General features: G+C 39.4%; 1 protein-coding gene across 1 annotated transcript in view; it reads left to right on the top strand.

Annotated features, from left to right (window-relative positions):
• Nucleotides 1-15065, top strand: part of MAD1L1 (mitotic arrest deficient 1 like 1) — a 354589-nt gene that overhangs the window by 19967 nt on the left and 319557 nt on the right. Inside the window, exon 10 of the mRNA XM_069870454.1 lies at nt 14606-14692. Within this exon, the coding sequence (XP_069726555.1) occupies nt 14606-14692 (87 nt within the window). The remainder of the gene's footprint in view (nt 1-14605; nt 14693-15065) is intronic.

Below are 15065 nucleotides of genomic sequence, written 5' to 3'. Positions count from 1 at the left end.
TGGTTTTCTGTAGATTTAGCAGCCAAGGTGAATGGCATCAAGCCTGTTTTGTGACAAGCTTTTCATTTAGGCCTGATGGTTTCCAGTGTGACTTTGGCAAAAACATCATCTGCCTTCCAGATAGCTGGCCCACTTGTCAAGGTGACAGAACACCTATCGGCTCGCCTGTCTGCAAGTACCTGGCAAGGGGAAATGCAATTGGCACTTTGTAATAACTGATATATTTGGAAGGCTGGTGGAGAGGAAAAGGGAAGAAGTGCTCTGAATTTGGTCTTTTTTAATCCAACTGGGTAGACATAGGTCTTGGAAAATGCATGTGTTCCTGTCTATCTGGCTTAGGATAGCTGCTAAAGATAAACATGGTGTTTCTCAATGTCAGTCTTTTGATGGTAGTTAAATATTGAAAATAGCTTTTTTTTCCTAAAGTATTTGTCTCTTTCTTGTAACCTGCACTGTTCCTTAAAAGAATGGTGTGTCTAGGTTGGTAGAGTTTCGGAGATTTGTACAATACCAGGTTGGAAGGGACCTTAAGGATCATCTGGTCTAACCTTTCATGGCAAAAGCACCGTGTCCTGCTGAACCTTAAGTGTACAGTGTTGGGGAAATTTTTGGAGGATACGAATGAAAGCCTTAATTTTGCTTTAAAGTCAGCCATTCTTGTTTGCGTTTCACAATGTTGGTGACGTATTTGCCAGAAGTGCCTTCCATGGTCAGTCGCTAATTCTGTGTGATGTTAGTAGTTAAGTGTCAGACAAATCTGGTAATATGCTGCATTAAAAGAACTGTGGTTTTGTGTTTATTTCTCAGGACTACAAAATAAATAGCTGGCCCTTCAGAACTGAAACATCAGAAGGGCAGTTACTAAAGTTTTATTATCCATAGCAGTCCGTGGCTTTTGTCAGGGAAAAGGTGATGCTTTTGGCATTAAGTTGGGGTTCAGATCTATGGTGTTGGCACTAAATCCCTACTTTGAATTTTGTCTGACAATAATCTTGCTGACAACCTCAAATGGCATGTGGATTTTCATAGTTTTAAGGGGCTGTCTCTCACTAGGTGACTTCTTATCCTCGTCTATGCTTGATAATTTGGAATTGTTAGGTTTACGTGTGCTGTCCCCTGCATTTCTCCCCCTTGCTGTGCTAGGGGAGTTTAAGGGACTTGGCTGAAACAAGGAAGAAACAACAGCTACCTTCTTCTCTCCAAAGTGGTGCGTTTGTCAGAGGCAGCTTGAGTGCCCAGGTTGTCTCGCTGTTGTGGGAGAGCTGCAGTACCCTTCTGTCTGAACAATAAGCTTTGTATCTGTTTGTACAGTAATGAGCTGCTTTTGTTTCCTTCAGAAACGTGCTCTGCTTTCTGGAACGTTTCCATTTACAGACAACCCTTGCCAAATTAATTTTATTTAATTATCTCCCAAGGCTAAGCTTGAATACATTTTGTGTTAAATTCACCGTTTCTCCCTCTTCTGAACGAAATGGACTTAATATCCTTGTTAAAATCTGATTAAAACTAAAATTGAGTTTTTTGAAGTCTGATTATCCCATGAAATGGAATTTTTAAACCTAATTATGAATGGATTTGCATACATTTTTAGCACCATTGAAAAGAAAGTTGAAATAAATTTATTAATGAAATCTTCTTCTGTCTCTTTGGGCCATGATGATTGCAGGAGAGTGAGAGGGAGGAGGAGGGAAGGCAAGGATAAAACCCCTCCCCTCTCTTGAAACATGCACCCTCCACACAGTTAATTCCAGAGCTGGTTTGACCCTGTCTCATTTTCTTCCCCTCTGCCACACAGCCTGATTTAGGTAACTGATGGCCTTTCAGAGGGTAACTACACAGCTGAGCTGCTTTCATGTATTTAGAGCCCTTGTGCTTTCTGAAGGGAGGACAGGGGGGTAACATTTTTTTCAACTGTTCTGTTCTTCCCTTTCTTTTCTTAGGGAGCCCTGATACAAAATCAATAGGCAGCTCTCCTGTCTCCTCTTAAGGAAGCTGTATGCTCAAGCATTTATTTTAAGCTTGGTAAAAAATGGATAGTTTTACAGCCTGTGGTGAATGGGCACCTGGGATTTGTGATAGTTTATGTACTTCCCTGGGCTTGAAGCTAAAATTTTTTTAGGGTATATTTGAACCTCTTGGTACAGTAATTATGACCATTCTCTTGGGATTTTAAAAGTGATCCTCTACTGAAAAAGCAGTGCCAGTGGAGGGTGTATCTGTTGTCTGACTTCAGGTTTTTGAAGTAGGTGTAGAGGGCAGTGAGATGACTGGGCAGAGGGGAATTGGTTTCACGTGGATGCTTGTATCGTTCGGTATGTTTCTCGCACTGATTTAAAAGTTCATCTCCTAACAGGAAAAGCAGCACTTAAAAAAGATGTGGTAGGTTTTGTTTTTTGGTCAGTCATTCTCTTGGGCAGGGTTACAAAGAGTTCTTTGCTCGGCATAAATGTTAGTTAGAACATTTTAAAAGTGTTTTCTCTCATATGCTGTGTGCAGTTTTTTTTTTTTTGGCCAAAAAAGTTATAGTAAATGTGGTAGATAAAAGGTATTTTGGCAGTTCAGAAATTGTGGGCTTGATACCTGGCTCTGTAGAGAGTAAATGCTCAGCCTGTGGCCAAGTGTTCTGTAAGCGTTTGCATTTGCAAAGTTACTTTTGAGCAGAGGGACTTGTTTTTCCATATGCCTTTGTGTTTTCATTTTAATCCTGTCTTTGCAAAGATGAGGTACGAAATGCAGTGGAGGAATCAAGTTCTACAAGAAACGCTTAATTCTGGCACTGCATCTTTGGGTACTTCTGGAGGGGGGAGCTTCATGAGGGAGGCTGCAGTTCAGCAGAGGAAGGAGGGTTGAGTTGAGATTGGCACATGCTCAAGTTATGAACTAGAGTAGCTGAAGTAAATTAAAAATTTTGAGTAACCTAACAGGAAATCTTGAGAATTCAGGCAGGCTTAGGGGAAAGAAACTAACGGAGTAGCTCCACACTGGTGACTTTAAATTGTTTTGTGGTTTGGTGGCTGTGGCTTTCATTTGTGCTTGCTCATGGAAACTGTTGTCTGAAGTAGACGCCGTTAGCATTGGGGTTATGTGATACTTATTGTATAACTAGGGCTCCCATTTAGACTTCAGTCGTAAGTGCTTTGCAGTGTCTTCCCACCCGTGCTCGAGTAGGATCTGAGGAGTCAGGAATATCTGATGCACCTTTCTTCAAGTGTGGGGCTGTTGTACAGTTGTAGTCACACCAGCAATAAGCAGAACTGGGAAGCTGCAGATCCTGGAGGAGCGAGAAGGAGATCTCCAGTGGGGTGGACATTGTGAAGACTTCCAAAGGGGAGGGTTTTGACTCTTTGTCGTTGTCTGGTTGGTTCTATACTATCCATTTATCAAAGAAAAAGGAGCTGGTGGGGGGTAGTCCTGTATGCTGTATTGTACAGAGTGATGAGAGATCTTGAAGATAAATGTGCATGCAAAGAAGGATGCAAAAGTGGTGTGAAAGAGGGATGTTTGTCTCTTTCAATGGAGAGAACAGGAGCTCTTCTGTGAATACATTTCAAATTTCAGAAGCTGTTTATCATCTAGTTTATTAGTGCCTCCCTTAGTAGCTTCAGGCATTGAAAGTGACCTAAAACTTGATGAGAGCAGTAAGCCAAGATGGTGTCAAAGTGCTTGTGACACCAATCCAGTCCTTATCTTAATCCCAGTTACAGGAGCCTACGGCAAAGTCACAGGGAAGCCATAATTGCTTTTGGCTGCTCTGAACACTGTGCTGGATGTAGGCAGCTGAGCTGATGTACAGGTTTGAGAGCATGAGCTGCTGAGAAGAGAACAGTAATTGCTGAAATGCCACTGTTTACATCTTTAATGCGATTACACTGTAGCAGTTCCACTTTCTATGAACAAGTCTTTAAGTCTGCTTCTATTTCCTTCTGACATGAATTATTCATTATTTATGGTGGTTGGGGTTTGGCTTCCACAGGCAGGTTTATTATATCCACTTAGCACTGACTGCTTTGACATGCTCTCACAATCAGTTATTTTCCCAGCATTTGTTCTTAATGTTCATTATTCTTCTGGATGTTCAAACTTTCAGAGTGTGTAATCCGACTCTGGTTTTGGGAATGAGAGACTGAGGGGTTGGGGTGAGCTGGCTTTTCCCTTTTTTTTTATTGGAGGAAGCATAGGAAAAACTTATTAAATCTGTGCTCTTTGCTGAGACTGAGGGCAGCTGTTCTATTGTCACAGTGTCAAGGGACTTGGATATGAGGCACTTTGTGTGACTTGGGAGATGTGGATGTTAAGGAAAGCAAGAACTTCAAAATGAGGTGGTATTGATGTGCTCTGCCCTTGAGGGAGGGTAGTTCTGAGGGCTGATGGGATGGGGATTTTATACCATCTTTATGTAATACTGGGGTGCCAGCACCTCTGTAGCAACAAGGACACTTGTTGGGTTCTTCTATCCTAATGATTTTTGTCACTGGTTCGTACTGGGACTGCAGTGTGCAGTTCATCTCATGATTGTTAGTCGATGCCTACAGCTGATGTGTTAATGGGCTGCCATGAAACTTTTGGTCTGAAGTGTTACTTGTCCTTCACTTTGAATATTAAATTTTTAGAAACTTTTTTTTTTAAAAAAAAAGAGAAGCACGAGAGAGAATTACTGCATTTGTTTAAAGTTCTGAAAGCTTTTTTTAGCTCAACAGTTCAAAGAGCGCATCTCGCTAATCAGAGGAATATTTTTGCGTCCCCGGGGTGGTCACAGTATTTTAATTGGAACTCTGGCTTCTTTGAAGTCCTTTTTAATCCTCCCTGAGCTGGGGGAGAGGGTTTGAAGGCAGCGCTGTAAATCTGAAATGTCTTGGTTTTATTTACATGTGTCTGGGGACGGGTGTAATACGTTTCCCTGAAGTTAAGCTCACTCGCCGGCTTGTGGACAGCTGAGTGAGAAATGTTCTTCATTAAGTGGCGCGGCCTGAGACAGATGGGGGGGTTACAGATACTGAGCCCACATGCTCATGGGTTTGTTAAAACCGGTAACTGAGCAACAGGCTCTGAATGGTAAATGGACTCAGTGGGGAATGATGTGATAGCTAAATGTGAGGCTAGACTAAGCAAAAAGCTAGGATTTAAAATCATGTTTTAGGATTAGCGTATTAGTATGGAACTCAAATAGTTTTGCATACTGATATTTGACCGCATTACAAGTTAAGAAACAAAAGATTTAGGGTACAGCTCTTGTGGTTGATAGCTTCAGTCATCCTTTAAATCGATATGGGGTTAAATTATTTTACACTAGGGTTGAATTACAGAGGTTTCTCGGTGTCCCTAGTCGGATTGCTTAAACCCTTTGTGCCTCAGATTGTAAAACTAAGGCCCTGCTTTGGTTTTGTTTCTAGAGAAATCTAGTTGCACCCCAAGTGTATTACGCACTTGATGTATCCTCCATGAATGGAGCCTCGGGGGTAGCTGATGCCTTTTGTGCCATCTTAATACAAATAACTTGCAGGAATATGCTATTCCTGACAACACAAGCATTTTCCTTAGGCATTTGCTACTGTATTTGTTCCACTATTGATTTTCATGATAAGTATAATAGTTTATCAGCTGTGTGTTTTCTGTAATTCAGTAAGGTTTTTAACCTCCTATATTTGCTGAAACTGGAATGTTTTACTTCCTGCTTCTGCCAGAGGTGAGACATATGCTGTGAAAAGCTTTGAAACAGTCTTTGCCTGAATTTGGATAGTTTTTTAATTAATTGAAGGAACAGGCTTAACCCTCAGGTTTTCTCGCTGAAAGAAAAACACAGTATTCTAGCTGAACATATGGGCAGTCTGCTTTTCATTCTTCCTAAAACTGTCATCGTAAGTTTACCTGTGGCTGATGTTATTGAATGATATTAAAAAAATAGTTAAAATAACTTTTACTGTAGCTTAAAGCTGCAGTTTAAAGTGGTCATTCCTGCCGTGAAATTGAAGAGGTAGGTATGTGATTGTAATCAGAAGTAAATAATAAAATATGAGATGTCAAATTACTTTTATATAAAAGTAGCTGAAAATATGGTCTAGACTCTTGGAAGGATAGTATTTCCTCTTGCTCAAGATTAGGGATTTTGTGTTACTGCTGGCTAATATTTTCAGCTGATAAGAGGCTGGGAAAATAACGTGTCAGTAATGATGTGGAAAACAATACAAGAACTTAGGTAAATTAATACTCCTCAAGGATTATCTCAGACAGGTGTCAAAAGAACAAGACTATCAATTTAGTGAAATCTGTAAAACAGTCAGACATTGTCAGCACCTACAGTATTAGCTCCCTTTCTTATCAGACAGAATCCCTGGTTATCTGTAAAAGTGATGTCTCTGTATTACTAATTCCCATGTGGGTAGAAGCTGTGCCAGAAGGTTCTGTTGGATCTTTTGGTATATGTGAGTTGTGGAGGTTTGTTTGCATGTTTACTGTGTCCCTGTCCTCTTTGGATGTTGTCTGATTTCTAGGCTGGTCCGAGCGTCTTCAGTGGAACAGTTGGAGGTTCAGTAACACTATGTCAGGATAACTAACTCAGTCTGTTTATTCGCATAAATATTCTTGCCTAACTTGAAAGCTAAGGAGTTAATTTTTTCACACAAGACCCTTCTGCTGTACCCAGCCATCCCTGCTGCCCCCCCCGGCTTCCTGAGGAGCAAGTCTCCACACTGGCTTTTATTCATTGTTTAGAAAGAGAAGCTTCTGCCTGATCTTCTGGAGGTTTCATTTATTACCTTTTGATTTGGCTGTCAGGACACTTTCCCAGCTTCCTGTAATCCCAGTAACTGGCCTGGAATAGTTTTCAGGGTTTTTAACGATCCTCTGTCGAATGGTATCTCTTTAAAAGATATATCATCCCTCTATGCTGAGTTTATTTCCATGTGCATATCTTTGTATTTCAGTCTTGTTTTCAGATACTAAGATTTTGCTTATGATTACTTAAAGTTATTCAAATACCTTGAAAATCTTAGGATACTCATGTGGTTAGAATAAATAATTGGTGTTCTGCTGTGATTCTGTTATTTGGATTAGTTTGATTTACCCTCCAACTCCCCAGCTCCCTTCTGGAGCCTTAATTTTTCCTAGCAAATACTTCATGCTGTCTTCTCTGTCCAGCTTGAGATCACTACAATGATTGTTTCAACTCCACTATTGTTGTTATGACTCCCTAAGATACGTAATTTTATTAATTTCAGGGCATTATTTTTCCCTTCAACCGTGGGGTTTTTTTCTCAAATTAAGTGCATGAATGAGGTAAAATACTTAAAATAGCTTTTGCTTCTGCTGCAGTAAAATGAAACATTACATTATTAAATGTATTTACATTTTTGCTTCAGATCTTAAGGGCGGTAGGTATGAAATTAAATGCACAATAATTTCCTTTCAGCTCCGTCATTAATATAGAATTACATTCGCTAAATTAAATTGCAAATCAAGAAAAAATATTTGCATCTTTAATTGTAAAGATCATGCTGATAACTGCTCCAGTATGTGAGCAGCAACAGCCATTTTTGAAAGTACTTCATAATCATTTCCAGCCTCACTACTTCTGTGCTACTGCTGGCACATAACTAAAAGGTGCTTTAGAAGGTTTTTTTGGTTTGGTTTTTTTTCTGATCCATGTTGTCTTTTTTGGAGAAGTTATGCAAAAAGAACTGTTAGCTACAGATGTCATTTCGGAGCCTCCAATAATACAGGGTTGTATTTAGTTTAGGATTTCAATCTTATTGTGAATGGATCCTTAATAAAATGGATCTTCTATAAAAGATGGAGCAGTGATGAGATACAGTCCAAACCAGAGAAGGGTGAGCTGGAGAATGCGGTGCTGCTGGCAGTGGGAAGGATGCTGGTGCTGTTGTGGGAAGGGTCTGTTGCTAGAGACCAAGGATTTTCCTTGCATCAAACAATGGTTTGAAAGCACTTCAAAGATACTAGTTCGTATGGGTTAATAAGTGCAATAGGTTTGTTGTGCTTCCTTAGTAACCTGGAAAAGGAGAAAGGGAAGACCTTAAGAACTGTTTACTTATATTAGAGAAACATAGGATACAGAATATTTAATAGCTTTGCAGATATGCTTCATGTTTCTTGAGTTTTATCTTAGGTGGCTTATTGTTGCCTATATAAACTGTTCCATTTTATGCAACTAGGTTTGAGCCAAATTAAAATTCTTTTGTGTTACAGAATGATTGAAGTATATGGACTATCTCTTTTTCTTTTTTTTTCGTGGGATGAGGCATAGCAATACATGCTGCAAGAAGGAATTGATTTCTTCTGTATCATAATACCAAAAAGATTGTTTTCTTGGTTTTGTCTAAGAGTCAAGAACAGGGCATGGCAAAGCAAAGCATGCTTTGATCGTTTTGAAAATGTCAAGCATGAGAAAGAGTTTGAGTCAATATATTCTTTCTGTATTCCTTAATTGTGCTACGAATCTTCAGCTTTTGTGCCAAACAAAATGAAGAGTGGCAGCTGAGTGAAATGGAGAGCCAAGCGTGTTTTGCTCTGGTTGTACCAAGAGGTCAGCCTTGTGCTGTAATGTGAAACAGCAGAGCAATTAAAGGTCAGCCCTGTGGGTTTTGCAGCAGTACAAACTGAGCTTGTGTGCAGATATTCTTGTCATCGGTAAGAACTCAAGATTGTTGATCCTGTTTCTGTAGTTAGGTCTCAGTTTCCCTTGCTACTTACACACTTTTTCTGTGGCAGTACGACTCTTTTTCTGTTTAAAGCACAGGTTAGTTTGACGATTAGTGAAGTCTAATCTTGACAAAGCTAATTGTTAGCACACAATTATTCATCTACCCCCAAAACCGAATGGAGACACTGTGGTGGGATCTCTTGCAACAGTTTTGCCTGACTTCTCACCAGTTTTTGAGACCAGACTGATGGTTCCCCTGTCTCACCTTCAAGCCCACAAATGCTTTTTGCATGTAGTTCCTGTTACCTGAGTTGTTCTTACTAAGTTGTAGTGCTGTAAGCACAGAGGGAGCTTGAGTATATGTCTTGATGAGAAGTCAACCCAACCAGTTAACAGCTTCTCTTTGGAAGGGGCAAATTCAGCGAGCTGATTCAGGCCATGAATGGCAGAAGCAAACCTGATGACTGCTGCTTCCATGGCAAAGTTACATTCAACCACAATGTTTGTACTTATGTAGTTGCAGTGGTTTGTTCTCTGCTTGCTGTTAGAGCAGTGGTTAGGATGAGAAAGAAGTTTGGAATGTTGAAGTGCCCACCAAATGATTTGTTTTTCTCAAAAGTAAGATTAATTTCATCCTTGAAGTCTTAAATACAGCTTTGAAGTAGAAATGCGACTTGAAAGATTTGTTGTTATAGTGCCATATTGTTAACTTTGGGCTGAAAAAGCCCTTTTTGATTAAAACCCCAGAAGTCTATTGGTTAGACTCTAAGATAGTTTTCTTCCTTTTCTCCATTCTTCAAATTATGGCTTGATTGGATTAATTGCTAATTTTGCAGTTGCTTCGAAGGAGATGTAGCAATTGTCTTTAAATTGTCAAGGCACTTAAAAACTAAGAATGCTTTCATACAATAAGTTGTTCTTCTGCCTGAAGTGGTTAATGGGGACATTTGCTTTGGTAAAGAGCAATTGGATTTGTTGATCCTATCTGTATACAAATATGAGATCTGTGAATGAAGGGAGCCTGGAAGCTGAAATTGTTTGTTGCTTTCAGAATGGCTTCCTTCACTTTGTACATAGAATATTAAGCAAGCAGTTTATTTGAGAAACAGGGTAAGGCATACCTTGGTTTTGCTTTTCTGACAGTTCTTAGCACCTTCATTGGAATGAATAAAGGTGATTGCTTTTCAAAACATTTTAATCAGTGTTACAAAACATAAAATGTGTCCTAATTGCCTAGGAAATATTTAGAATTTATTTTTGAGAACAATGTGTGGAGCAGATTTCTTACTGTATTATTTAGTTAAGGTAGTTAGCTATAGAAGAGGAAGGGTGTAGGCATGAAGACATTAGCACACGGGGGTAACTGCTTGGACAGCAGCTTGAAGGGGCTTTTTTGCAAGAGGAATACAAATTGTGAAATGTGCTTCTTGGAACTTCCATGCCTAGACAGTGGATTTTAGTGGCAATGTTTGCCTTTAGGCTGGTGCAAGGGAGCACTGGTTTGCTCACAGCCAGGGGATGCATGTTTCAAGGGGAAACGGCTGTTGAGCAAGTTGCAGTTTTCTGATAGAAGGTTTGAGTTACATATGAGACTCAAGGAGTCTCGTGTTGCTGTTTTTTGAGATGTCTGCATGTGCTGTTCTGATTGTTGTTATTTGCTGTACTTTCTTGAAGGGCAGGAACTGAGCTGCTTTTGGACTTGCTGGTGAAGCTTAAGAAATAAGTGGGAGTTTGGTAAACCAGCAAGAGAGAGGGAGGAATTAAAGCATTTGCAGACCTCAAATATACAGAAAGGATGTTTGAGGACTCCTTTCTGCGTACAGGAAGAGGCTGTTATCGACATTCCACAACTTTTAAAATCACACTGATGTGAAACAGCTAAAAATACTGTTCAAGGAACCTCCTGTTGTTGTTATGTTATCGTTCTGTGTTTGTTCTTCAAGTGTTGCTGTTTTCCTGCCTAGGAAGAAGAATAATTTCTTGCTTAAACTTCGAAAAGTTATTTCTCTGGGAGAGGAGAATTTAAAACTCTTCTTGGGTTTCTTACACGTAATAAAAAAAACAGCTAAGGAACAAAATCACAATTTTATACTTTTGGGGGACCCGCCTTTAAACAAGAAGAAACCTGAAAATTTTTTAGATTGAAGAGAAAAAAGCAGATTTGCCCTCCCTTTCTTTGCCTGATTCTCTTAACAAACACTTTAGTAAAGACTTCTGTCTCTTGTCTTTGTCAGTTAATTATGCTTAAGCGTAGAACAGTTTATGGACCTACCTAAAATGCAATGCAAAATCCTGGGAATGTTTCATTTCAATTTGAGCTAGTTGAGACAACCCAATCAGTGTCGTCGTATATTCATACTGTGTTAAAACTATAGTGAGAAATGTTAGTTCAATAGACTTCCAAAAAAAAAGTAATTTGGAGTAATTTAGTGTAAGTGTGCCGTTAGTTTAGTAGTTTCAAACAAATTTAATTTTAAAAAAGCAGTGAAGGACTTTGTGCTCCAAACAGAGCTGACTAAGTGCCTGGTTTTTCTGTTTAGTTTTACTTTTTTCTTGCACTTCCATAGTTAAAATTTAATGTGAGATATCTTGCTACAATCAAACCCATTCCTTTACTGTGAATTTTGAAACATTTTATATAAGTAATAAGAAATTGACGTTCTAATAAATTATAAATTAAAAAATATTCCAATTTTTGCTTGAACATTTTCATCTGCTTATGGAGTCTTGGTTTAATGTTACTTTAATAGCTAATTCTCAGTGTGTAACTGTCGTAGTTTATACTGAAATGGTAATAGATCCTTATTAGAGTTCAGCAGAGCTTTCCAGCAAACATCTATGAAATGCCAGTGGTGTGCGTTTAAAAAAAAAAAGACATTAAAATATTGCATAAGCCATTTTCCTCTTAGAAGTTAAAACAGTGCCAGTGGGCGCTTGAAAGTCATTGAGTGACTTGGATGGGCATCCCATTAAGTTCATTTTTCACTTCATTTGAACAGTTTCAGGTTTTTATCATTCTTAAATTGCTCCTTTTCAAATTATCTGCACTTCAAAGGAAGTCAAAGAGTGCTGGTGAAGAGCAATTTTGTCCCTCTCCTGCCTGCCTGTGCTGCTGAGCTGTGCTGGGCTAATTTCATCCTTCAGGGCAAAAAATCTTGTTTCCAAATTGGGCTTAGTCCTCCCATTTGTTTTTTCGATTTTTGTTTAAATATTACTGTAGGGGGAAATGGGGTCTCAAGATGGGATGGTGGGACAGAGGAACGTTCCAGCTTCTGGCTCGCTCCATCCGACCCAGATGGAAGAAGCTGAAGTCAGTGATTTAATCTGCATCTGCATTTTGGAAGCCACTTTTTGTCCTTTGTTCTTCATGTTATCTTTATAATTACACAGGATATGATTCAGTTTTGCTATCACGCTGCTCTTGAATTGTACTGTTGAGTATGTGTTTCATTCACAGGATTTTGCATGGCCTATGCACACTAGGGGTGTGTGTGTTCCACGGATGCTCCTGGCTTATGGGGAAAGGGAAGGAATCTCTCTTGCCAGTCTGCAGGGCAAACAGTGACTGTGCTGAAAGAAGCAGCTTTGCGAAAAGGAGCTCTGAGTGTGAGGATAGAGTTTCAAACTTTAGTCAAGTAGCAGTGGTGATTCAAGTTGAGCGATGTTGCAGACCTTCTCTTAAAGCAGGCTACTTGGCTTTTAAATAGTGGGTTTGATACAAACTGTTCCAATGGATGGAACTTGAGCAAAAATTATATACAGCTATCTCATCAGAAAAAGGTTTTCAATGTTAAGCGTATGCTGGGATGCTGACCAATTTCCCTCTTCATGCGGCGTTGTTTTCAGAAACTTGTGAAAAGAAAGGCTGTTCACAGCACCAGTTTTCTTCAAATTGAGAGCTCGTCTGATTTAATGCCATTGTGCATGCAGTGTCATTCTTCTACTTGAAATGTGTAAATTTGGCTTTTGCCAAATTGTGTATGATCAAGATAGGATGTAGACCTCAAATGGGCTTTGAGGCCTCTCAATAAAGGTATTTGATAGCAGAGTGGTGCAAGGAGTGTCTGTCTGATCATCTGATGTGACTTAGATTTGCACAAAGTGAACTCTTCTTTAGAGGGGGTCAATGGCCATTGACTTATTTTCTGTTCTGTATCTGTGCTGCTCCACTTAAAAAAAAATATATATATATCTGATGCCAGTAAAACATCCTCTAGAAATAAGTATAAACTTAAAGCTGCCAGTTGCCGAAATGGAGGTTGGAAAGCTGATTGTTGGTTTGAATTGCTGAACAGATGAGGGTGATTGGTTTTTTTATTGGAAGTCTGTCAGTAGCTATCATTACTAGAAATCTGTAGCTTTTATAATCCCATCTCATTTTACCGTCGGATTAATTTCAGTTCTTTCAGTCCTAACACGTTATGGTATGAATTTCTGAGAAAATTAGAAAATAAATGAAGGCAAATATACTTTTTTTTGCTCATTTAGAAAAATCTATGCAATTATGTCATTGATACAGGGACAAAACACTGGTGTCGGGAGCTGGCACTCAACACGGCAAGTGAGATGCCTGATGCTATGATAAATCTACTATATTTAGTTGAATCATGAGAGGCTTAGAATGGCATTTTTCAGAGCCTTGTTTACTTGGTGTTAAATTTTACAAAGATTGTCTGCCAACATTCTTTTTGCCAAACAGACTAAGGATACCTGGTCCATTTTGACTGATGTTTTCCGTTTTTTAGGTTCTGGTGTCTCTAGTAGGTGAAAGATGGTGAAGTGGAAAGGGAAGCATAATTTGTAAATTATTTTGTTTCTCATTTGCACTAATACAAAGTTGCCTTTATTCTTAATTTTATCTCTATATTTCCTAGTTAGAAACTACAGTGAAAAGAGAACATCTGCTTCCTTGATTCATGGAAAAAAAGTAAATCTGAGTCAGAGGTCTGCTTCCTGCAGATAGCTAGTGAACCTGTGTTGAAATCAGTTTGTAGTCTTATCAACTTCTCTTGTAGGTTTTTTGTTGTTATTTTTTCCCCCATAGACATCGTGGGGCATGCGAAACCAACAGCCTTTCACTTTCTGGCATGTGTTATCATTTAGTTCTCTGTTTATATACCAGTGGAAAGAACCCGAGTCCTCTAACTTGGATAGATTTGAGCTTTCCAGAGCTGAGATTCCAAGAAACCAGTGTTGTTTTTCCCTTGCTCTTGGGTTATGTGGAGATGTGGCTTGCATCAGACTGGGTTGAATTACTTCTCCAGTATTTTCTCTGGTGACTGGCCATTAAGTATCTCTTAGTTTAATCAGTTCTCCATCTCTTTAGTAAGAATCCCTTCAGGCTCAGCTATAGGAATTTGAAGTGTTATCTAGTGCTGCAACACATCTGAAAACTTGGATGCACGTTGGCTTAAAATTTACTTTCCTCTGCTACTAGAATTTGAATTTTGGATGTTTTCATGTCCAGGCTGGGTGCCTCGATTTCTTCTCATAGTTCCTTGGCCACTGAGTGTGATGTGTTTGAAGAACAGTGTTTCATCCTGTTGTGACTGATTTCTTTGATGCAATATGTGTCTGTCTGAGGAAGAGTGTCCACCTGTTTTATTAAATATCTACTGTTAAGGCTTGCATACAATGCAAGTGGTATGAAAGACTTCACTCCTGTGATCGTGCTGTGATTGGTCTTGCGGACTCCATGGCTTTAGTTTGTGGGTTGCAATGGTGAGATGCTCTGAGCAGGATGGTGTTTAGAGCACGCAACAATAGGTGTAATAAAACAGGCTTTTATATAAACTGGACAGGATGCAGCTCTGTTTTAAGGGACATCAGCAACTGATACCTGGTGAAATTGCCTTGTCTGCTTTTGGTGAGACCTTTTTTATGGTTATGTATGGAACACAGACTTTCAACCAATGATTTATTAAAAGCTTCTATTCTGTTTTAATTGTATAGGACACCTGATGACCTCTCCAGGCAAATTGTAGCCCTGCAGCAAAGGGAGCTTGTGCTGAAGGAGCAGAACTCTACCATCACGAACAGGTGAGTGATTCGAATAGCGGATGCTGGTAGAAAGACACTGCTGTTTTACAGGTTGTGGAAAGAAAACAAGGACTGCCACCTGAGAGAAGGGCTCTTTAGGTTTACTTGCTGTTCCATGGAGCCTTCTGTGCTATCTTCCATTCTTTCCCATGGTGATGAAGAGTTTTTTTGCTTACTTAGATCCTTGAAGCAATTAAAAGATGATGAAATGTGGGTGGGCGCAGTTAAGAGTTTAACCAGCTTTATTTTGTGAGCTGAAGTGTTTGCAAGGAATAGTGAGCTGCTTTCTGAGAGAGGCTCTTGGACTGTCTGCATTGTTAGCTGACTTCTTTAAGCAACAGAAATGTGGAAAATTTTAGCCTTTGGTGTAAAC

The sequence above is a fragment of the Phaenicophaeus curvirostris genome, chromosome 16 (assembly GCF_032191515.1).
Source record: "Phaenicophaeus curvirostris isolate KB17595 chromosome 16, BPBGC_Pcur_1.0, whole genome shotgun sequence".
Taxonomy (NCBI): domain Eukaryota; kingdom Metazoa; phylum Chordata; class Aves; order Cuculiformes; family Cuculidae; genus Phaenicophaeus; species Phaenicophaeus curvirostris.
This window is presented reverse-complemented; position numbering and strand designations above follow the sequence as displayed.